Here is a 23,102-nt window from a genome sequence, read left to right as displayed (position 1 = left end):
TGGGCGAAGAATTTCAAGAGGCCGGAGTCGACATTTGGAAGGTAGCCAGCGGTTCAATTTGCTGCCGGTGATGCATCCACACAGGTCAGGGAGAGGCAGGGAGGGCAGGGAGAGTAGGGGGGGGTGAGGGGAGAAAGGGGGGAAGGGAGGAAGGGAGAGGGTGCTATGGAGAAGGGGAGATTTTTTTTTGGGGGGGGGATCATGAGGTTCAGGGAGAATTAGGAAGTGAGGGAGATTAAGGGGGGAGGGAGTGTAGGGGGGTGAGGGGAGAAGGAGGTAAGGAAGGGTGGAGAAGGGAGTTTTTTTTTTGGGGGGGGGAGATCATGAGGTTCAGGGAGAATTAGGGATAGTGAGGGAGATTAAGGGGGGAGGGAGAGTAAGGGGGTAAGGAAGGGAGGAGATATGAACGAGGGAGTTTTGGTCACGGGTAAGGGTGAGTAGGTGAGGGTCAAGGAGAGAAGGGAGAGTAAAGGGGGAAGGGAGAATAGGGGGAAAGGGAAGATCAGGGAGGTGAGGGGGTTAAAAAGGGAGATTTATTTTTTTACCATGGGGGTTTAGGATTAGATAAGGGAGAGTAGGAGTAAGGAAGAGTAGGGAGAGTAAGGAAAAGTAAGGGAGTGAAAGGAAAGGGGAGAAGGGGTGCTCTGAAGGGAGGGTTATTTTTTTTTTGGGGGGGGGGATCATGAGGGTTCAGGATTGGTCAGGGAGAGTAGGAGGGGTGAGGGGTGAAGGGGATAAGGGAGAAAGGGAGGCAGGGATTTTTTTTTTGGTCAAGGGGATTTAGGATTAGAAGGGAGTAAGTGAATGTCAGGAAATCAGGGAGAGGAAGGGAGTAAAAGGGAGAGGTAGGGGAAGGGAGGGAGAATGCTCAAGAATCAAGGAAGAGCGAGGGAGGAAAGTAAAGGGAGGGAAAGAATAAGGGAGAAAGATAGTGAAATGAGAAAAAGAAGGAAGATGAAGGGAGGGAGAGAAAGAAAGGGAGAAGGAGGTAAACTTTCACACAATAAAACAGAGAGAAAGGGAGAGGGTGAATATGGCAGGAAGGGAGGGAGAGACAGGGAGAGGGAAGGGAGAGGTCATCTAATAGGAGGAGGAGGAGGAGGAGGAAAAGGAAGAAACTATATGAGGAGGTTTAAATGGGTAGAAAAAAAAGAGGAGGAGGAGGAGGAGGAGGAGGAGGAGGAAGAGGAAGAGGAGGAAAATATGGAAAGGAACAAAATCAAGAATAAAAATGGGAAATGTAAAAATTGAGAGAGAGAGAGAGAGAGAGAGAGAGAGTAAATTCTCCTGGACACGATATTTGAGTCTCTTTCTGGAGCGAATGACGAACAAAAGAAAGAAAAAAAAAGAAAAGAAAGAAAACAAGGAAAACAAAGAAGAAAATAGCAAGACAGAAAGGAAAAAAAAGATAAAAATAGATAAAAAAAAGGAATATAATGTAGGAAAAAAAATATGTATGATGTTTTAATAAAGTAGACAATAAAATAAATAAATAAAATTGGAAAGCTAATGGGTAGAATCTAAATAATCTACCTATCTACATACCTAATACCTATCTACTAACCTATCTACCTGTATTAGAAAGCTAAGAAGAAGGAAGAAGGGAGAAAGAAGGGAGAAGGGAGAGAGGGAAGGGAAGGGAAGGAAGAAGGTAGGAAGAGAGAGAGAGAGAGAGAGAGAGAGAGAGAGGACGAAGCTTGAGAGAGAAATTCTAATCTTTCTGTGTATGTGATGAAGGACTCTCTCTCTCTCTCTCTCGCTCTCTCTCTCTCTCATGACGGAGGTGCGAGACTGATATTAGAGTCAGACAATTTTTCTCTCTCTTTTTTCCTCCACTTCTCTCTCGCATGATAAAAGAGAGGGACAAAGGAGAGAGAGAGAGAGAGAGAGAGAGAGAGAGAGAGAGTTATGATATGCGCACACTGGTCAAGGCTTCCCGTACACACACACACACACACACACACACACACACACACACACACACACAGACAGAGTATCGGATTTCAATATAAGATTAATGTACACGATCGCCAAGGGAGAGTTAAGCCCTTATCCTCTTTCCTCCCTTTCCTTCTCCCTTTCTTCTCCCTTTTTCCATATTTTTCCATTTTTTACCTTTTATTTTCATCGATTTTCATTATGTTCTCCCTCTAAATTTTTTCTTCCTGTCTCCCTTTCTTCCATTTTCTTTTCTCCCTTTTCCTATTTTTCTTTTTTTTCATTTTATTCATTTTTTTCTACTCTAATATATTCTTCTTCTCCTTTCTCCCTTCTCCTATTTTTCTCTTTCTCCTCTAATATATTCTTCTTTTCCTTCCTCCCTTTCCTCCTTTTCTTCCTCCCTTTTTTCTTTTTTTCCTATTTTTTTAATCTTTTTTCGTCTTTTATTCTTTGGTCATTCCTTTAACATCTTCTTCTCCTTCCTTTCTCTCTTTTGTCCCTTTTCTTCTTCCTCCTCCTCCTCCTCTTTTTCCTCATTATTCCTCACTTTTCTTCTCTTTTCATTTTTTCTTATTTCGTCTTAATTTCTCATTCTCCTCCTCCCTTCCTTCACCTTTTCTTCCCTTCTTCTTCACTTCTTTCCTTCTCTTTTTTAATCTTTTTCTTATTTTCTCTTTCCCTTAACATATTCACCTCCCTCTTCCCTTTCTTCTTCCAACATAAAAAAAAAATATATATTCATCTCCTTTCCTTTCTACTTCCAATATAAAAAAACAAAACAATCAACTCATTTAATAATCGCAAAGAACCTTGATTCGTTGCTTCGGAATTGATATGAAGGAAATGAATCACTGAACCAGCTTCGTTTTGGGTTTTAAAGTTTTCTGTAGCCTTCTCTTGCATGTTTCTATGTTTCCTCTTTATATATTTTAGTTATCTTTAGAAATATGTTTTGTTTTCTTAGTCTTCTTATTCCTTCTCCTCCTCCTCCTCCTCCTCCTCTTCTTCCTCTTCCTCCTCTACCTTCTTTATGTGTCCTCCTCCTCCTCCTCCTCCTTTTCACCTCCATTAATATCTCATCTTCTCTTCCATTCCCTATTCTTCCTTCTCTCTCTCTCTCTCTCTCTCTCTCTCTGGCATGGAATTACTCCGAAGAAATCTCTCTCTCTCTCTCTCTCTCTCTCTCTCTCTCTCTCTCTCTCTCTCTCTCTCTCTCTCTCTCTCTCTCTCTCAAGCGGCTTTCCAAAGAGGGTCAAAGAGAAGGGAAGATGAGAGGAGTTAAGTGAAAAAGATGGTAAAAGAGGAGGAGGAGGAGGAGGAGGAGGAGGAGGAGGAGGATATAGATACGAAAAAAGGGGAAGAGGGAAAGTGAAGGATGAGGTGGAGGATGACAAAAGAAAATAGAAAAGGAGGAGGAGGAGGAGGAGGAGGAGGAAGAGGAGGAAGAGGAGGAGGAGGAAGATGGAGAGAAAATTGAAACTGAATGAAATATAAAAAAAAAAAAAAAATAGAAAAAAAAGAACAAGAATATAAAACAGAACATAAAAAAAACCCCTGCAGAAAAGGTCAAGAAAAAACAAACAAACAAACAAGATCACGAACTACCAACTAAAAGGTAAGTAAAGGGATGAAGTATTTTCTATATATATTTTTTTATAGTCTAGGTAATAGACTAATAAGGGGCAAGGAAGGAACTAAAGATGGTGATTTACATGGCATTCGGGGGGGGGAGGGGGGGGGGCAGCGTTAGGAGTCAATGTTGGATGGGGGAGGAGGAGGAAGAGGAGGAGGTGGGGGGGGTAGGGGTTAAGAGGAGAAGGAGGAGGAGGGTTTTGAGGTGTTACATGGACGAGGAGAAGGAGGAGGAGGAGGAGGAGGAGAAAAAAAGAGGAGGTTAAGTATGAGGACTAGGAGGAGGAGGAGGAGGAGGAGGAGGAGGAGGAAGAAGAGGCGCGCGACTCATTTTTTTACCACAATCACGCAGCGTGTCGCGCGCGCCGTGATGGCTGCGGCGAGTGACATGTTGCTATAAATAACTCTGTGTTTTCAATACGTGGAGCTTTATCTGCATTCTGATCACACTATCGTGTTCACGAGAGATTTTCCTACGTAATGTAATAATATATTTCTGCAGTCAATGAACAACTGTTGAAAACAGCGAACATAAGTAAAATAAGTTATAATTTTTTTTTTACATCTTCACGGTTCAACTCATCGTAATACCATTTTCTTATTTGTTTTGTCGAGTTTTTAAAATACATCTTGATTCTACAGTCACTGCTGAGTCTGATGGTGTCAACCAAAACTGGCTATCTCGTATGTGAGGTGAGCTGTGGCATATAATAACGAAACATGCCTCACTCGCGCATGCAGGATGTGGTCCGACATGAGTGTTAGCGGGAGAGCGGAGCAGCCAATCACCTGCTAGCTTACCAACCTGCCTAGGCGCCAGGAACCTAGCTTAAGTGAACAGACTATAGTATAGGTGACAGGCGGTAGTACTAGTATAAGCAATAGACTAAGGGGAGTAAGTAAGAGGATAAGGGAGGCGAAATACTTGCCGATAAGTGGGGGCTCCTCCATGCTGGCGGGAGACCGGGGGAGGCGCAGCGATAGTAAGAAGGAGAGGGGTAGGCACAGCGTTAGTCGGGCGGGCGGGGGGTGGGGTGGGGGCGCTAGCAAGAGGACGCATGTTAAGTAGGCCGTAAATTGTGAGATCAGAGCGGCGAGCGGCGAAGAAAAATGGCGCGCTGATGGACTGGCGGATATATGGCCGGATAATAAGAATAGAAATGACTCGAAATTAACGAATATGGATGGATGGGAGAGGAGGAGGAGGAGGAGGAGGAGGAGGAGGTGGAGAGGGGGGTAGGGGTTAAGAGGAGGAGAAGGAGGAGGGTTTTGAGAAGGTGAGTTACGTGGACGAGGAGAAGAAGGAGGAGGAGGAGGAGAAAAAAGAGGAGGTTAAGTATGAGGACTAAGAGGAGGAGGAGGAGGAAGTGGTGCAAGGAGAAAGAAGAAGAGGAGGAGGATAAGTACAAGAAGCAAAAGGAGGAGGAAGAGGCCAAAGACACGGAGGAGGAGGAGGAGGAGGAGGAGGAGGAGGAAGAAGAGGAAGATTTCACAGGGTTCAAGTTCATGGTGTTGTGAAAAAATGCGTGAGATGAGGAGGAGGAGGAGGAGGAGGAGGAGGAGGAGGAGGAGGAGCGATAAAGTGGATATATGAGGAAGAGGAAATATGGAAAAAAAAATGGAGGGGATGTGAATTGAGAGAGAGAGAGAGAGAGAGAGAGAGAGAGAGAGAGAGAGAGGAGAAGGAAGAAGAAACAAACTACGAGGAGGAGGAGGAGGAGGAGGAAGATCACAGAAGCAAAAAGGAACAAAAACTAGGAAGAGAGAGGAAAGGAAAAGGATCAGCAGCAAGAGGAGGAGGAGGAGGAGGAGGAGGAGGAGGAGGAGGAAGAATGAGAGCAACAAAGGGTCAAATTTTGTGTGAAGGTAAAGGAGCTGAGCTTAAAGGAAGACGATTCAGGAAGAGGGAAATATAGGAGGAGGAGGAGGAGGAGGAGGAGGAGGAGGAGGAGGAGGAGGAGGAGGAGGTACAGAGGATAAGGTACATTAGCCAGAAAGAGGAGAGAGAGGAGACAGAGAGAGAAAGACAGAGAGAGGAAGACGAGGAGGAGGAGGAGGAGGAGGAAGAGGAGGAGGGAAAGGAGAACAGTAGAAGGAAAAGGAGGAGGAAAATAAGCGAAAAAAAAGGTAAACAATAAGAGTATCACGAGAAAGAGGAAGAGGAGGAAGAAGAAGAGGAGGAGGAAGAGGAGGAGGAGGAAGTGGAGTTGCCCCCCCCCTCCTCCCAACTCCACTTCCTCTTCCGCCTTCATTTCCTCTTCCACTTCATCGCTCCTCCTCCTCCTCCTCCTCCTCCTCCTCCTCCAGAAAATGACAAAAAAAGTATGAGAAAAAAAATTATAAAATATGAAAAAAAACTTCGGTAACTAAAATTAAAAGAAAAGTAAAAAAAAAAGTAATGCATAAGACAGTTATTTAATTATGCCGCTCATCAGAAGGGAGGAGGAGGAGGAGGAGGAGGAGGAGGAGGAGGAGGAGGAAGAGGAGGAGGACACACATAACGGAAGGGAGAAGCAAAAAAAAGTAAATTATGAAAAAAAATGAAAACAGGAAATTGATAAAGAAAAGATAAAATTAATGAAAAGAAAAAAGGAAATGAAAAAAAGGAAAAGAGGAAAGAAAACAGGTGACGTGAATAGGGAAAAGTTGGACGGGAAAATAGGGAAAAAAATCTGGGAAAGGAAAATAAGAGGAAAAAGGAAAGAAAAACACCTTAGCTTACGCCTTAAATCTTCTCTCCCTTTCCTCCTCTGAATTTTCCTCTTTTCCTCCTCTCTTTCTCTTCCTTCTCCCTCCATTTACTTTCTTCTCCACTTCCTTCCTCCTCCACTTTTCTCCCCTTTGTCTTCCTTCCTCCTTCCTCTTTTTCTCTCCCTCCCTTTTCCTCCCTTCTCTTCTTTCCTCCATTCCCTTTCCTCTCTTTTCTTCTCCTTTATTTTATTTATCTTTTTTCTCTCTCCTTCCTTTCCATCTCTCCTCCTCCTCCTCCTCCTCCTCCTCTCTCTCTCTCTCTCTCTCTCTCTCTCTCTCTCTCTCTCTCTCTCTCTCTCTTCCTTAACGGCCATTCCTCTTATCAAATTAAGCGGCAGTTTAGCAAAAGGGAGATGCAAGATTTAAGGGAGAGAGAGAGAGAGAGAGAGAGAGAGAGAGAGAGAGAGAGAGAGAGAGAGAGAGAGAGAGAGAGAGAGAGAGAGAGAGAGAGAGAGAGAGAGAGAGAGAGAGAATGTAATATATGTATGTTTTTTTTCTACTTTTGAGAAGAGAAAGAGGAAGGAGAGGAGGAGGAGGAGGAGGAGGAGGAAAAGAGGGAAGATGGCTTTGATGATTGGAATGCAAATAATGATGATGATGATGATGATGATGATGATGAAATAATAATGAAATAATATGAACAGAAAATTATAAAAAAAAGAGAGAAACAAAGATTAAACAGGAACGAAACATGAATTGACATCGCTCCTCCTCCTCCTCCTTCTCCTCTTCCTCCTCCTCACCTTTCCAATCCCATCTTTCCTCCCTGACCTCTTTTCCAAGCCTTTCCTCGTTTTGTCTCACGCCTCCTCCTCCTCCTCCTCCTCCTCTTCCTCCTCCTCACCTTTCCAATCCCATCTTTCCTCCCTGACCTCTTTTCCAAGCCTTTCCTCCTTTTGTCTCACTCCTCCTCCTCCTCCTCCTCCTCCTCGCTCCGTCACAACAGGAGTGATTGCCACTTTATTAATAATCTCGCCGCGTGTTTTGGCGCCGCGCGATGAGTCCGGGGCTCGATCTGTGGCCGGGTAATTGTCTCCGCTGATGGGCTGTACCGCGCGCCTTCTTAGATTGGAGGGTGGGGCTGATTGGGGGGGCTTGGGTGTGTCTGACGTGAGATGGGAGGGGCTCTAGGATGGGGCTGAACGGGACTCGAGTGGGGCTGAAATTGCCTTGGGTGTGTCTGACGTGGGCTGGAGGGGGGCTGAAAAGACCTCAAGAGTGGGGCTGAAATTGCCTTGGGTGTGTCTGACGTGGGCTGGAAGGTGTGAGGGGGGCTGAAAAGAGCTCAGGAGTGGGGCTGAAAGGGGCTTGGGTGTGTCTGACGTGGGATGAAAGGGGCTCAAGGATAGGGCTGAACGGGTCTCGAGTGGGGCTGAAATTGCCTTGGGTGTGTCTGACGTGGGCTAAGTGTGAGGGGGACTGTTGGGGGCTGATGAATGGGGCTGAAAGGAGTTGAACATAAGAACATAAGAACGTGAGGAGTCTGCAAGAGGCCGGTTGGATGTCTAAGGGTTGCTGGGGTGTGAGAGATGGGCTGAACGAGGTTGGGTTGGGGTGTATGAGGGGTTGAAAGAGGGTGAGTTGGGGTGTGTGGAAGGGATGAGGGTATGAAAGAAGGGGGTCTGGGAAGAGTGTGTGTGTGTGTGTGTGTGTGTGTGTGTGTGTGTGTGTGTGTGTAAGGGGATGTGTGAGGGAGGGTGTGATTTCTAATTGGCAACAGTTCTCTCTCTCCTTCAAAAAACAAAAACAAAAAACAAACGAAGAAAAAGGAGCGTTGAGGAAGAAAGGGTGATTGGAGGACGAGGAAGAAAAGGAGGAGGAGGAAGAAAAAGAGAGAAGAGAGAGAGAGAGAGAGAGAGAGAGAGAGAAAGGGGGACCGTTCGTTCGTTCGTTCGTTCGAGAGAAAGGGAGGGGGGTCGTCGTTTGGGGGGGCGGGGGGGGAGGGGGCAGGGGGGGGGGTTAATAGTACTTGTGTGAAAAAAAAAATGGCTTTCTGGGTTGCGGTTCTCTAATTAATCAAATCCAGACGCGAATTAATCAAGTCATCAATCTATGGCTATTAATCTAAAGGGGGGTAGGGGGGGCGGGGGGGTAGGGGGTAGGGAAGGGGGGGGAAGGGGGGGCGAGGGGGTAGGGGGTAGGGAAGGGGGGGGAAGGGGGGAGGGTTGTGGTGGCGGTGGTGGAAAGTCTGATCAGTCATTCTCTCTCTCTCTCTCTCTCTCTCTCTCTCTCTCTCTCTCTCTCTCTCTCTCTCTCTCTCTTGTTATCTCTTTTTCTGTTCATCTTTTGTCTTGTATTTGTTTTTCTCTCTCTTTCTTCTTTATTATCTGCTTCTCTTCAATCCTATTCTTATTTTATTTGTTTTTTTTTCCTTTCATTTTTTTTTCATCTACTCTTTCTTTCAACTTCTCATTTTCTCTTTCTTTCTCTCAACTCCTCTTTCTTTACTTTCTCCAGCTCCTTTTTCTTACTTTTTTCTCTTAATTCCTCTTTCTTTACTTTCTCTATCTCCTATTTCTTCCTCTTTCTTTCTCTCAACTTCTCTTTCTTTACTTTCTCCAGCTCCTTTTTCTCACTCTCTCTCTCCCATCTACTCTTTCTTCACTTTTTCCCAATTTCTCTCTTTTCCTCATTCTATCTTCTTCCCTATCTGCATCTTCCCTCTTCCTTTCTCCTCCTCTTCCTCCTCCTTCTTCGTCTTCTTTGTGTGCTTCTCTTCCTCTTACTTAATCACTTTCTTCCCTCCCTCCCTTTCTTATATACACCCTCATTTTCTTCTAATCTCTCCCTCCCTCTTTCTCTCCCTCCCTCCCTCTCTCTCTCCTCCTTTTCTCTCCCCTTCCTTATAATTAGTTATCATTTAATTTTCACTCCCCCCCCTCGCGAGAGAGAGAGAGAGAGAGAGAGAGAGAGCATCACCACCACTCCCAAGACGAAGAAGCTGCAAGGATACTTAATTTGCGCCTCCTCCTCCTCCTCCTCCTCTTCCTCCTCCTCCTCCTCCTCCTCCTCCTCCTCTTCCTCCTCCTCCTCCTCTTCATCACTTCATTATCGGCTCATCTTCAGCCCATCAAGCAGTTTCGGGCAAATTACTTCAAACTTCAATTATTTTTTTTTTTTTGGAAACGAAACTTTGGACACGAAACACACCTCATTCTCGCACCTGGAGATAGATAGATAGATAGATAGATAGATAGAGAGAGAGAGAGAGAGAGAGAGAGAGAGAGAGAGAGAGAGAGAGAGAGAGAGTAATAAAAAGATACAAAGCAAAGAAAGAAAGAGAAATAGAGAAAGTAAGAGAGAGACGTTGTTGTTGTCGTCGTTGTTATTGTTTTTTGCTTTCTTTCGTCTATTTTTTTTTTCTTCTCTTTGTACTTTTTTTTTTGGTCGTTTTCTTTCTGTTGTTTTCGTCCACTCACTTCACACACACACACACACACACACACACACACACACACACACACACACTCAACCAACACTTCCATTTCTCTCTCCTCCTCAAATATCAACCTCCTCCTCCTCCTTTTCAACTATGACCACCAACACCGCCACAACCAAATACAACCCCCCCCCCCCTCTCTCTCTCTCTCTCTCTCTCTCTCTCTCTCTCTCTCTCTCTCTCTCTCTCTCTCTCTCTCAGGTGGTGATTAATCGTTCAACTTTCTCTCCATCAATTTGTCTCCTCGTGTCCAGCGCTCTTGTTGTCATCAATGGAAGGGGGGGGAGGGGGGAGGGGGGGGTTGCTGGATTAATATAACACCCCTTTCCTATTTATGTGTTCAACCTTCAGGCCAGAACGGGATAAACAGGGCGTTGGAGGGACAATGTGTGTGTGTGTGTGTGTGTGTGTGTGTGTGTGTGTGTGTGTGTGTGTGTGTGTGTGTGTGTGTGTGGTGGGCTTCTCCTCCTGGTCATTCTCTCTCTCTCTCTCTCTCTCTCTCTACCTACACCACCTTGTGTGTGTGTGTGTGTGTGTGTGTGTGTGTGTGTGTGGTGGGCTTCTCCTCCTGGTCATTCTCTCTCTCTCTCTCTCTCTCTCTCTCTCTCTCTCTCTCTCTCTCTCTCTCTCTCTCTCTCTCTCTCTCTCTCTCTTCCTCCTCCTCCTCCTCCTCCTCCTCCTCCTCCTCCTCCTCCTCCGCCTCTTCCTCCTCCTCCTCCTCCTCCCTTTTGCGACTCGAGGACTCACGTGCGCGTTGTAAACATTGTCATAATGGACGAGAGAGAGAGAGAGAGAGAGAGAGAGAGAGAGAGAGAGAGAGAGAGAGAGAGTTGGTTCATGAACTAGACACACACACACACACACACACACACACACACACTAGGTTTGTAGCTCGTGTGTGTGTGTGTGTGTGTGTGTGTGTGTGTGTGTGTGTGTGTGTCGGGGGCCACTAATGAAGCGGGACAGGTGAGAGGCTCAGGTAATGGCCCTATGGATTGCTACCTGGCAGGTGAACCACGTCAGAGAAGGGGGGGGGGAGGGGGGAGGGGGAGGGGCGGTTGCAAGGAAGGATGATGTGGTCTGAAAGAGGGAGGAGGAAGGGAAGGGAAGGGAAGGGAAGGGAGAGAGATGTTGAGAAGGTAAAAGGGAGGGAAGGACGGGAGGGAAGGACGAAAAGGAAGGCAAGGGAAGGGAAGGGAAGGGATAGGAGAGATGATAAGAGGAAGGAAGGGAGGGAAGGAAGGAAAGGAGGGAAGGAAGGGAGGGAAGGACGAAAAGAAAGGGAAGGGAAGGGATAGGAGAGATGTTAAGAGGAAAGAAGGGAAGGAAAGGGCGGAAAGGAAGGGAGGATGGCAGAAGGAAGGAATTCAAAGAGGGAAGGGTTGGTAGGGGAAGGAAGAGGAAAGGAGGGATGAAGAGAAGAGGAGAAAAGAGCAACATAGAGAAAGGGAGAAGGAGAATGGGAAGTTAATAAGAGTAAAGAGAAAGGAAAGTAAACAGGAAGGCAAGAAAGGGAAGGGAAGGGAAGGAGAAAGAGGTAGGAAAGAAAAGGAACAGATAAGGAAAGAGAAAAAGTGAGAGGGAGGAAGAAAAAAATGATAGGAGAGAAGGGAGGAGAAGAAGAAGGGAAGATGAAGGAGGAAGAATGCATGGAGAGAAGAGAAGGAAGCAGAAATACAAACATACAGATAGATAAATATAGATAGATAGAGATAGATAGATAGATAGATAGAGAGAGAGAGAGAGAGAGAGAGAGAGAGAGAACCAGGTGTGAACAGGATAACAGATGCGATAGGCGAGACTTTAAGGTCGTCACAATCAACAGGTGAAACGCAGGTAGACAGGTTAATTGTGGCTTACCTGGGTGACTGATTGGATGGGAGGCGGAGGTGAAGGCAGGTGAGGAAGGTGAGGCTGGAAGGCGCGACAGAATCAACAGGTGGAAGGTACATAGACACGACTAATTAAAAGCTTACCTGGTGAAATGGAAAGTGAAGGGGAGGAAAAGTTAAGTTGGAAAGGTAAGGTACGGAAGGGAGGTAAAGACAGGTAAGGAGGGAGGTAAGGTAAGGTAAGTAATTAGAGACTTACCTGGCGAAATGAAAGTGAAAACGAGGAAAAGGTAGGCAGGAAAAGTAGAAAAGGTGAATGTACTGATTAGAAGGAAAGTGAAAAGGAGGGAAAGATAAGGAGGAAAGGTAGAAAAGGATGAGTTTGTTAATTAGAAGGAAAGTGAAAGGGAGGAAAAGGTAAATAGGAAAGGTAGACAGGTAATACTTCGTTGATTAAGGAGTAAGTGGAGGAAAAGTAGGAAGAGGTAAGGAGGAAAGGTAGGAGAGGTAAATTGGGCAAGCTGAGTAAGTGAAAATGAAAGTTGAAGGTAGGAAAGGTAGACGAAGGTGATAGGTAGATTAATTTGGGTTACCTGGTGATATGAAAGTGCTTGAATTTATAAGGAGCTTTTTAGGAGCAGTGAGTAGCGAATTTTTTTTTTATTATTGTTTCCTTTTTTTGTGCCCTTGAGCTGTCTCCTTTGTTGTAATAAAAAAAGCAAAGGTAATTAATTAAGGAAAGGTGTGTGTAGGACAGGTAAAACAGGTGAATGGTAATTAGACATGTATAATTAGTTAGATATGATTTTGTCCCTCTTTCCTCTCCTGATGTTTCCTTTCTCATTTCTTTCCCTCCCTTTTCCTTTCCTTCCTCCCTTCCATTTCCTTCTTTTCCTCCCCTATTCTCTTTTTCTCATTCCTTTTCTTCTCCTTCTATCTTTCCTTCCCCCTTCCCTTTCCTCCTTGTCCCTCTTTCTTTTCCTGCTGTTTCCTTTCTCATTTCTTTCCCTCCCTTTTCCTTTCCTTCCTCCCTTCCATTTCCTTCTTTTCCTCCCCTATTCTCTTTTTCTCATTCCTTTTCTTTCCCTCCCTTTTCTTCTCCTTCTATCTTTCCTTCCCCCTTCCCTTTCCTCCTTGTCCCTCTTTCTTTTCCTGCTGTTTCCTTTCTCATTTCTTTCCCTCCCTTTTCTTCTCCTTCCTCCCTTCCTTTTCCGTCTTTTCCTCCCCTTTTCTCTCTCTCCTTCTCATTCCTTTTCTTTCCCTCCCTTTTCTTCTCTTTTTATCTTTCCTTTCCCCCTTCCCTTTCCTCCTTGTCCCTTTTTCTTTCCCTGATGTTTCCTTTCTCATTTCTTACCCTCCCTTTTCTTCTCCTTCCTCCCTTCCTTTTCCTTCTTTCCTCTCCCCTATTCTCTTTCCTTTCCTTATATTTCCCTTCTCATTCCTTTTCTTTCCCTCCCTTTTCTTCTCCTTCAATCTTTCCTTTCCCCCTTCCCTTTCCTTCTTTCTTCTCCCTTATTCTCTTTCCTTCTCATTCCTTTCTTTCCTTCCCTGCTTCTTTCATTCTATCTTTTCTTCCTCCCCTCCTTTTCCTCCTTTCTTTCTTCTCCCATTTCCTCTCATTCAGAAACGATGAACACAGAATCAACACACACACAGGTAAGACGGAACAGGTATAATTAAACAGGTATGTGATATGTAGCAAAATGAGACAGGTAAAAATGAGATGAACCAGGTAAAACGAGGTAAAAAAAAAAAAGATTCAGAAACGATGAGTACAGAGCCAACACACACACAGGTAAGAGAGACAGGTGTACCCAAACAGGTGTGATATACAGTAAAACGCGACACAGGTAAAAATGAGGTTAATCACGTGCAGGGGTGACGAAAAAAAAAAAAAAAGAAAAGGTATCCAGAAATGTTTGATTACGGTAATTAATTTCACTCACCTTTTCGTAGCGCAGAATCGACAGGTGTGACATAATTAAAGGAACCGAAAAAAAATTACCTTACTTACCAATCAATAGAGGGAGGAAGGGAGGGAAAGGGGACAGAAGAGGTAGGGAGGAAAGAAGGGAGGGAGGGAAGGGACGAAAGGAACGAGGGAGAGGTAAGATTAGACAAGGTTAGGTAATGGAAGAAGGGAGGGACAAAGGGAGGCAAGGTGAGATAAGGAAGATAGAAAGGAAAGAAGACAGGAAGAGGTATGGTAAGGTCAAGTATGAAAGGAAAGGAAGAAAGGAGAGGCGAGGTAAGAAATTAAAGTAGACAGGTAATCATGAGGGAAGGAAGGGAGGGAACGAGAGAGGTAAAGATAAGGTCAAGAAGGGAGGGAGGGATGGGGAAAGATATGTAAGGTAAACAAGGGAGGGAAAAACAGTGATAAGATATGGGGAACAAGAGAGGTGAAGATAAGGTAAGATAAGGGAGGGAGGGGGAAAGATATGTAAGGTAAACAAGGGAGGGAAAAATAGAGATAAGATATGAAGGTAAAGGCGAAAGGAGACAGAGAGAGGTAAGGGAAGAAGGATGGGAAGAAGATAAGAAAATGAGATAATAAGATAAGGTAAGATAAGGGAGGGAAGGGGAAAGATATGTAAGGTAAACAAGAGAGGGAAAAACAGTGATAAGATATGAAGGTAGAGGGGAAAGGAGACAGAGAGAGGTAAGGGAAGCGGGATGGGAAGAAGATAAGAAATTGAGATAATCATGAGGGAAGGAAGGGAGGGAACGAGAGAGGTGAAGATAAGGTAAGATAAGGGAGGGAGGGGGAAAGATATGTAAGGTAAATAAGGGATGGAAAAATAGAGATAAGATATGAAGGTAGAGGCGAAAGGAGACAGAGAGAGGTAAGGTCGTCACAATCAACAGGTGGAAAACAGGTAGACAGATTAATTGTGGCTTACCTGGCTGGCTAATTGGATGGGAGGAGGAGGAGGAGGTGAAGACATATGTATGAAGGAAAAGAGACAGAAGAAGAAACAAGAAAAAGAGACATAAGGAAATAAAGATGGAGGTAAATAAAACACATAGAGAGGAAAGGACACAAAAGGACAAGAAAACAAGAACAAGGTAAAAAAAAAAAAAAAAAAAAAAAAAAAAAAAAAAAACCATTAACGAACAAAAATCCATGTACTCACCCATTAGCGAACCCACTGATTGCCCGCAGCGATGGATGAACACTGGTAGGGCATGCCAGGTGGGGTGGGCATCTGTGGGGCGTCTGGGTGTCCGTGGGCGTGTCCGTGGGCGTGGGAGTGAGCCATGGCCTGGGCGTGGGAGTGGGCCATGGACTGGGCGTGGAGGTGCGGGTGTCCGTGGTGTCCGTGGTGGGCTTGGGGGAACGCGAAGTCCAAGTTCCCTTCCACCTGTAGCTCGTGTTTGATCACCTGTGGGGCCGAGTGATTAGTCAGGTGAGCCAGGTATAGGTGCACAGGTAAGGGGTAGATCGGGCATCATTAACCTGTCCGTGATTTGCGTCCGTGGAAAATCGAATGAAATGTGACTTTGCGTGAATTTGTCTAACCCACCTTTTGTTTACCTTACCCTTTTCCCTTCCTTCTTACTTTAGTTTTTTCTGTTATTCCTCTAAATCGGGTGTAAGGTGAGTCTGCGTGAATTTGTCTAACCCACCTGTTGTTTACCTGACCTTTTTCCCTTCCTTCTCATCTTAGTTTTTTCTGTTATTCCTCTAAATCGGATCAAAGGTGAGTCTGGGTGAATTTGTCTAACCTACCTTTTGTTTACCTGACCTTTTTCCCTTCCTTCTTACTTTAGTTTTTTCTGTTATTCCTCTAAATCGGATCAAAGGTGAGTCTGATTGAATTTGTCTAACCCACCTGTTGTTTACCTGACCTTTTTCCCTTCCTTCTTATCTTAGTTTTTTCTGTTATTCCTCTAAATCGGGTGAAATGTGAGTCTGCGTGAATTTGTCTAACCTACCTGTTGTTTACCTGATTCATTTTCCCTTCCTTCTTATCTTACTGTTTTCTGTTATTGCTCTACTTCCCTTCCTTACCTTACCTTAGCTAACCTCTCCTTCCCTTCCTTTTTACCTTACTTTTCTGTTATTTCTCTACTTCCCTTCCTTACCTTACCTTACCTAACCTCTCTTTCCCTTCCTTCTTACCTCACTTTTCTGTTATTGCTCTATTTCCCTTCCTTACCTTACCTTAACTAACCTCTCCTTCCCTTCCTTTTTACCTAACTTTTTTCTGTTATTCCTCTACTTCCCTTCCTTACCTTACCTTAACTAACCTCTCCTTCCCTTCCTTTTTACCTTACTTTTCTGTTATTTCTCTATTTCCCTTCCTTACCTTACCTTAGCTAACCTCTCCTTCCCTTCCTTTTTACCTTACTTTTCTGTTATTCCTCTACTTCCCTTCCTTACCTTACCTTAGCTAACCTCTCCTTCCCTTCCTTCTTACCTCACTTTTCTGTTATCCCTCTATTTCCTTACCTTACCTAACCTCTCCTTCCCTTCCTTTTTACCTTACTTTTTTCTGTTATTCCTCTACTTCCCTTCCTTACCTTACCTTATCTTACCTCTCCTTCCCTTCCTGCTTTGCCTTACCTTACCTTACCTCTTCCTCTCTCCTTTCCCTCCTTCCTACCTACCTACCTCCTCTCCTCTCCTCTCTACCTCATTAGCTCTCACTACATGACTGTCAATTTTGCCTGTTTTTTTTTTCCACTCTATTAGTTAACCTATTAATTTACCCCGCCATGTTATTCATTATATAAGAAGTACCAGCATTTTTTTTTCAATCTTAATTGCTTCCTTTGTTTTTTAATTCCTATTCTTTCCTTTACTTTTCATTCTCTCTTTCCTCTCCTTTTTCTAATTGTACCTCTTTTTCAATCATTCCCATTATCTTCCCTATTCTTCCTTCCCTTTCCCTTTTTCCCCACTGTACAAGTTCTTATATCACTGCCATTATCTTCTTTGCTTCCCTATTCTTCCTTCCTTTTCCCTTTTTCCCCACTGTACAATTCCTTCCATCATTCCCATTCCCTTCCTTACTTCCCTATTCTTCCTTCCTTTTCCCTATTTTCCCCACTGTACAAGTTCTTATATCATTGCCATTCTCTTCTTTGCTTCCCTATTCTTCCCCCCTTTTCCCTATTTTCCCCACTGTACAATTCCTTACATCATTGACATTCTCTTCTTTGCTTCCCTATTCTTCCTTCTTTTTCCCTTTTTTCCCCACTGTACAAGTTCTTATATCATTCCCATTCCCTTCTTTACTTCCCTATTCTTCCTTTTTTTTCCCCTATTTTCCCCACTGTACAAGTTCTTATATCATTGCCATTCCCTTCTCTACTTCCCTATTCTTCCCCCCTTTTCCCTATTTTCCCCACTGTACAAGTTCTTATATCATTCCCATTCCCTTCCTTACTTCCCTATTCTTCCCCCCTTTTACCTATTTTCCCCACTGTACAATTCCTTCCATCATTGCCATTCCCTTCTCTACTTCCCTATTCTTCCCCCCTTTTACCTATTTTCCCCACTGTACAAGTTCTTATATCATTCCCATTCCCTTCTCTACTTCCCTATTCTTCCTTCCTTTTCCCTATTTTCCCCACTGTACAAGTTCTTATATCATTGCCATTCTCTTCTTTGCTTCCCTATTCTTCCTTCCTTTTCCCTTTTCCCCCACTGTACAATTCCTTCCATCATTGCCATTCCCTTCTCTACTTCCCTATTCTTCCTTCTTTTTCCCTATTTTCCCCACTGTACAAGTTCTTATATCACTGCCATTCTCTTCTTTGCTTCCCTATTCTTCCTCCCTTTACCTTTTTCCCCCACTGTACAATTCCTTCCATCATTACTATTCCCTAATTTACCTCACTGTTCTTCTTCACATATATAATTCTCTCCCTCCATTTCTTCCCCTTTTACAATCACCCAGCTGAGACAATTCCAAGAAAACGTGATCAAGCGTGTTTCAGACCGCCACGGACAAGGACACGGACGCAGGGATCACGGACGGACTGATGCCAGGCCTTAGTATCTGATTGCCTATTGGTGGAGTGACTCTGAGGGACAATGCCAATGAACACAAAGGATCAGTGCCAAGGGAGTGCCAGTGAGGGATATGCTGGTTTGACCCTCACCACCACCACCACCACCACCATCACCACTCCCTTCCTTCCTTCCTTCCTTCCTTCCTTCCGCCACTCACACAGCACTCATCATATAAGCGTGCCACTGGCCAAGGACAAAAAATGGGAAGGCATATTATAGAAGAAAAAAAAAAGAGAGAAAATAAAGCCAACTCGTACAGCGAAGATCTTTTTTATATTAAGTTTTATAGCAATAACTGGTATTTAAATAAGCTGCTGAATGCATTATTTGATCTCGTGTAAACTTTAACAGCGTGGAAAGTAAAGCAGATGAAAGTTTACAATGCTTTTTATTATCTTTTTTTTAATTTATCGTTCCCTTAACCTCAACATGTCTGTGTCCTCACTAAGAGCTCCTGTGCCTAGTCTGGCCACGTGGGGAGTGACATGTGGAGTGGCGGAGTGGAGTATGAGGAGTGGAGTGTGTGGAGTGGCTGCGTTCAGGGCCGGGGAGTGAGGCAACGCGTGTATGAGTGTGAGTGGTCGAGCGCTGGGCTCCTTGACACGCCGAGGAGTGAGGGCGTGGAGTGGTGGAGTGGTCAGTGCTGAGGAGTGTGGAGTGAGTGGCTGCATCTTATCCGGGAGTGAGGACGTGGAAGAAGTACTGAAGCAAGTGGAGTGAGGAGTGGGCGTGACGCTATGAGGCCGTGGAGTGGGTGCTTTATTTGGAAGGAGTGAGGAGAGGGGAGGTGAGGAAGGAGGGGTGAGGAGTGAGTGGGTGTGATGTGGCTGGGATGGGGAAGTGAGGGTTGTATGGGCGGCTGATTCCTTTCTGTTCACTGGCTTGTGCCGCCGCTAGGGCGTGGGCGTGTGGGTCAGGACAGACAACACAGCTACAGCCTACACGGGGCGCCTACAGCTACAAACAGGCGGGGCAGCGAACAGCTCCTGAGGTGAGGCGGGACTCGCGCACCAGCTCGACCCAGGCTCCTGCTTCGCCCCCCTCAAGGGAGTCCCCTACCTCCTCCACATTACAGTCCAGTCCACCCTGGATCGGGGTATCGAAGTCCACAAAGTCCTGCATGTGCACCTGTCCCCCGGAACCGCTCCCCGAGGCGGGGCTGGGGCCGGACCCCGTCGCGCCCCCCGCCTCGCTGCTGCCCGGGCTGCTGCTGTGACTTTGGGACTGCTGCGACTGTTGCTGCTGCTGCTGCTGCGGAGTTTGCGACTGCTGCGACTGTTGCTGTTGCTGCTGTTGGTGCTGCTGCTGCTGCTGCTCACGGTGGGTTAGTGCTGCCCTCAGCATGTTGGGCTCATTGGTGGAGGCCGAGTGGGCGGTGGGGGCGGTGTGCTGGGGCTGGGAGGAGGGGGGCGTGGGGAAGGTGTTGGGCTGATGTGCCTCCCCGCCCGGCCCTGGGTAGTGGCCTTCCCCGAGTGGCTGCGTCGGCGACAGGCTGTGGACGCTGTGCGCCGGCGACATGGCCTGAAACACACCACCACACACACGAGTCACCACGGGGACCTGCTGAGCCGCGCCGCGCCGCCCGCGCCTACAATGACCTCAACGGAAGGTGTGAAACAGTGTGTGAAAAGTGACATGTGACAAAGTGAAGCAGATCATTGACTTAACCCTGCGAGGATGTTAATGTGTGTCAGAGTGAACAGTTAACTTACGTGAGTGTGAGGCATCTCATGTAAGCAAAGTGACTGGAGCAAATCATCAATAATTCAACGGTCAAATATAAAAAGTGAACACGCGACAAATCACAGCAAACCATCGACCATTTGACCTTTGAAAGGTGTAAAAAGTGTGAAAATTGACAACACGCTGTAAAATACAGTGAATCATTGATTATTTACTCTTTCGAAAACGGTGTAACAAGTGTAATAAAGTGTAAAACAAGTGAACAGTGATATACAATGGCGAATGACCACGTTATTTGTAACCCCGCGAAGGTGTTAAAAAAATGCCGCAGCAAAGTGAAAACATTGAACCAATTAAAGAAAATATCAACCACAAAACCATTTTAAAAGACTTCAAAATCAACAAAACAATATAAACAGGTTTTGGTGGAATACAAACAAAAAATAAACAAACTTAAGGCTACAGGTTGGCAAGCGGGTAAAAAACAAGGAAGATCCCCTTGATGCAAAACAGGTCACTCGCCACGACACACTACTCAAGTCAGCCAAGGACTACTCAACTGGCGGCCCGCGGTCAGAATCCGGACCTTCGGAGTGTTGCAGCTGGACCCCCCCCCCCCGGCTCCAGGAGAAAACTATCATTAAATAACATGAAAGTCCTGGCGATGGAAACAGACTTGCAAGAATCCAGCGCCAGGACCTTCACGTTGCTTAACTATATTTCATCTACTCCTGGAGCCTGGGATCCAGCTGCAATATTTACCCTGACCCCTGCATACACACATTTCAACTTGTCTAACTGGACCTTTGCTCATAGTAGTTGAGTAGCCCTGCGCTAGACCCTGCAAGGCCGGCCCGGACTAGCCCACACCAACACGAGGCCCTCAATGGTACCCTGCTGTGGTGTCTAACGTTCTAGCTACAGAAGGCGTAAAGGGAGGCGGTGCTGTCCTCTTTAGTTGTGTTAGTAAGGGCGTGCTGTCTATGTCTGTTAGTCTACATACACCAGAGTAGGATGCCTGGTCGAGGACTCTATATACCAGCTACAGATAGGATTCCCCTGTGTTAGGACTCCTTAAGGGGGGTGTTAGGCTAAGAATGCAGGATGTAATGGGTGACTACAGGAGGGAGGGACAAGGAAGGGAAGGTACAGGAGACAATGCCGTGGTTCTGTGAGGGGTGCTAAAGAAAATGTGACGTAGTTTTGTTCTTATGCCTGAGTTGTGAGGTTTTGTTGAGTTAGGGCAAAAAAAAAAAATGAGGTACGAGTGGAATTTTAAAGGGGAGCCAAAGAAAATTAAACGTGTACTGTGGTTTAATACCTCGGAATTGTGTATTTTTTGTTGAGCTGGGGATGAAAACAAAGATTCGAGGGATATTTTGAGGGGGAGCTAAAGAAAACTAGACATGTGCCAGTGTTTTATAAGCCTGAATTGAGTAGTTTTGATTAGTTATGGCTTAAACAAATATAGGTGCTAGGTGGGTTAGGGGTGGTTAATATCTCTGAATTGTGTATTTTTTGTTGAGCTGGGGATAAAAAAAAAGGGATGCGAAGGATATTTTGAGGGGGAGCTAAAGAAAACTAGACGTGCCAGAGTTTTATAAGCCTGAATTGAATTGAGTAGTTTTGATTAGTTATGGCTTAAACAAATATGGGAGCTGGGTGGGTTAGGGGTGAAGAAAACGAGTGTGGGTGATATTTTGAAAGGGGGGTCTTAGAGAATAAGTGATGTAATTTATTTGTATCAACCGAGAATCGTGGTAATAAACGGAAGCAAATGAAAATGGGATGTGGAATTACGGAAGTGAAAGAAAACGCAATGGGTGTGCGTTTGAGCCCGCACTAAAGGAAAACACGGCATGACAGTAAAAGGAAGTGAAAGAAAATGGGACATGGGGTTATTGGGGGTGAAAGAAAACGTATTATGGTGTGTTTTCTTAAGCCCGAACTAAATCAAATCAGTATGAGGGAGCGAAAGAAAACGGAACATGGGGATGAAAGAAAACGTAGAGTGGCATATTTAGCTCAAACTACAGCAGATAGCGTTGGTGTATGAAGCGGCCGTCGAGCTGTGTGTGTGTGTGTGTGTGTGTGTGTGTGTGTGTGTGTGTGTGTGTGTGTGTGTGTGTGTCAAGGGAGGGATATTCAAGGGGTAACTACAGCATTTCCGAGCTACGGGAACGGGATCATAATTCCTTGGTCATAATATTTTCACCAGTGACAAGACTTTGGAGGTTTTGAGATAACTTTAGTCTTGAGGAGTGGAACAAGCTTGATTTATTGATTTTCTATTATTTTTTTTCTTATTTTATTCAAACTTATTTTATTTATTTCATTTAATTTTAGTTTATCTTATTTAAGTTTTTTTTTTTTGTCTATTTTTTCGTTTGGGCGTTTCATCATTGTATTTAAATTTATCTACTTCTCTATATGATTACATTTCTTGGTGCCACAATCATCAGCTTTAATATATTTTTTGTATTAAATAGGAAAAGGGATTTACATAACTGCTGCATCATGCAATTTCGCAACATTAGGTAACTCATAAATATGTTAGCCATGGATAAATTAACTCATAAATAAATAAACCTCAAATGTATCAATCTTCTATCCAAGCAACAACAAATGAATGAAAAGGCCCAAATTCCTTAAAGGCCTACTACACAAAAAAAAAACAATCTGCAAAAACAATCTGCAAGAACTCATAATGGGCTATATTACTAAACATTCCGTCGCCCAAGTACAGATATTTGACAAGGCTTTCATAGGAGTTGTGGGCATTTCCAAGGGGTAGTTTTATGGCCCTGGTGGTAGTTTGACCCTTCCTCTGTGCCGTGAATCTAAAGAAACACTCATTAGAACCCGACTGACCCCCTCTTTGACCTTTAGAAATAGCTGATGTGCGAACCGAAAGTCTCTTATAACACCGACGATAATCTGTACCTCTCTCTAACTCGATAAGCGTGGCAATGGCAAGTCCAACAGAGTGATATGGCATGCTTCAGGGAGTGTTAGTGGCGCCCTCTCAGCTTCCCCGCGGCATCACAGAGGTTAATTGAGGCAAGGCAGACTACGGGGTTAGCTAATGGGGTTACGAGGTTGAGAGGGCAGGATAAACATTGGGAAGTGGAGCTAGTATTAATAGCCGCTTCTGATTCAGTGTTGGACGAAGCTTGGTTAGGGAATTTGATAGGGTTAAGGAGGAGGAGGAGGAAGAGGAGGAGGAAGAGGAGGAGTGTGAGATACTAGACATGTGAGGGTACGGGAACGATATTAACGTTGAAAGAGATAAGACAGCGAACACACACACACACACACACACACACACACACACACACACACACACACACACACATTCCTCCCCCTTTCCAAACCTCACCGCACACACACACACACACACACGCACACAAAACCCACCCCTCCAAACACACACACACACACACACACACACACACACACACATACACACACAGCCTTATACATACCTGGAGATTGGTCAGGGAATAATTATTGTGAGGATGCGGGCGTGCAGACGTGGGCATCTTATCCTGCTGGGGGAGCGGGGGGTGGGGGGCGGGCGGGTGGGGGAAGGGGGGACCGTGGGGGGTGTGGGGCCCGAACCGATGAAAGTCCTCGAAGGTGTTGAAACCCTGAAGAGAGAAGGAAGGAAGGGAATGTTTGGGGGCACAGCGGACGTACCTGGGACACACCTTACCTGCCTCTCTCTTTACCTCTTCCTCTCTCACCTGTAATTAGTTAGTTAGTTACCTGGACGTTAGGACAGGTAAGAGGGATAAAA

At 45.1% G+C, this 23,102-nt stretch overlaps 1 protein-coding gene and 1 long non-coding RNA gene across 12 annotated transcripts in view; both read right to left on the bottom strand.

Annotated features, from left to right (window-relative positions):
* LOC127003009 (forkhead box protein O-like) overlaps nucleotides 1-23,102 on the bottom strand; it is a 111,846-nt gene that overhangs the window by 56,694 nt on the left and 32,050 nt on the right. The window contains exons 5-7 of the mRNA XM_050869363.1: nucleotides 22,789-22,953; nucleotides 18,680-19,141; nucleotides 14,733-14,981 (exon numbers count right to left, since the gene is read on the bottom strand). Coding sequence (XP_050725320.1) covers nucleotides 14,736-14,981; nucleotides 18,680-19,141; nucleotides 22,789-22,953 — 873 coding nt within the window. The 3' untranslated portion in view covers nucleotides 14,733-14,735. The remainder of the gene's footprint in view (nucleotides 1-14,732; nucleotides 14,982-18,679; nucleotides 19,142-22,788; nucleotides 22,954-23,102) is intronic.
* Nucleotides 14,984-18,673, bottom strand: LOC127003013 (uncharacterized). Of its 11 annotated transcripts, none has more exons than XR_007756833.1 (4): nucleotides 17,091-18,673; nucleotides 15,840-17,015; nucleotides 15,226-15,689; nucleotides 14,984-15,122 (listed from the first exon to the last, which is right to left on the bottom strand). It is a non-coding gene; the product is annotated as an uncharacterized LOC127003013 (long non-coding RNA). The 11 variants fall into 11 exon arrangements; XR_007756828.1 differs by having other exon boundaries at nucleotides 14,988-15,133; nucleotides 15,340-15,689; XR_007756832.1 differs by having other exon boundaries at nucleotides 14,988-15,324; nucleotides 15,428-15,689.

The sequence above is a fragment of the Eriocheir sinensis genome, chromosome 24 (assembly GCF_024679095.1).
Source record: "Eriocheir sinensis breed Jianghai 21 chromosome 24, ASM2467909v1, whole genome shotgun sequence".
NCBI classification, from domain to species: Eukaryota; Metazoa; Arthropoda; class Malacostraca; order Decapoda; family Varunidae; genus Eriocheir; species Eriocheir sinensis.
Note: the sequence above shows the minus strand (reverse complement) of the source record. Positions and strands in the feature narration are given on the sequence as shown.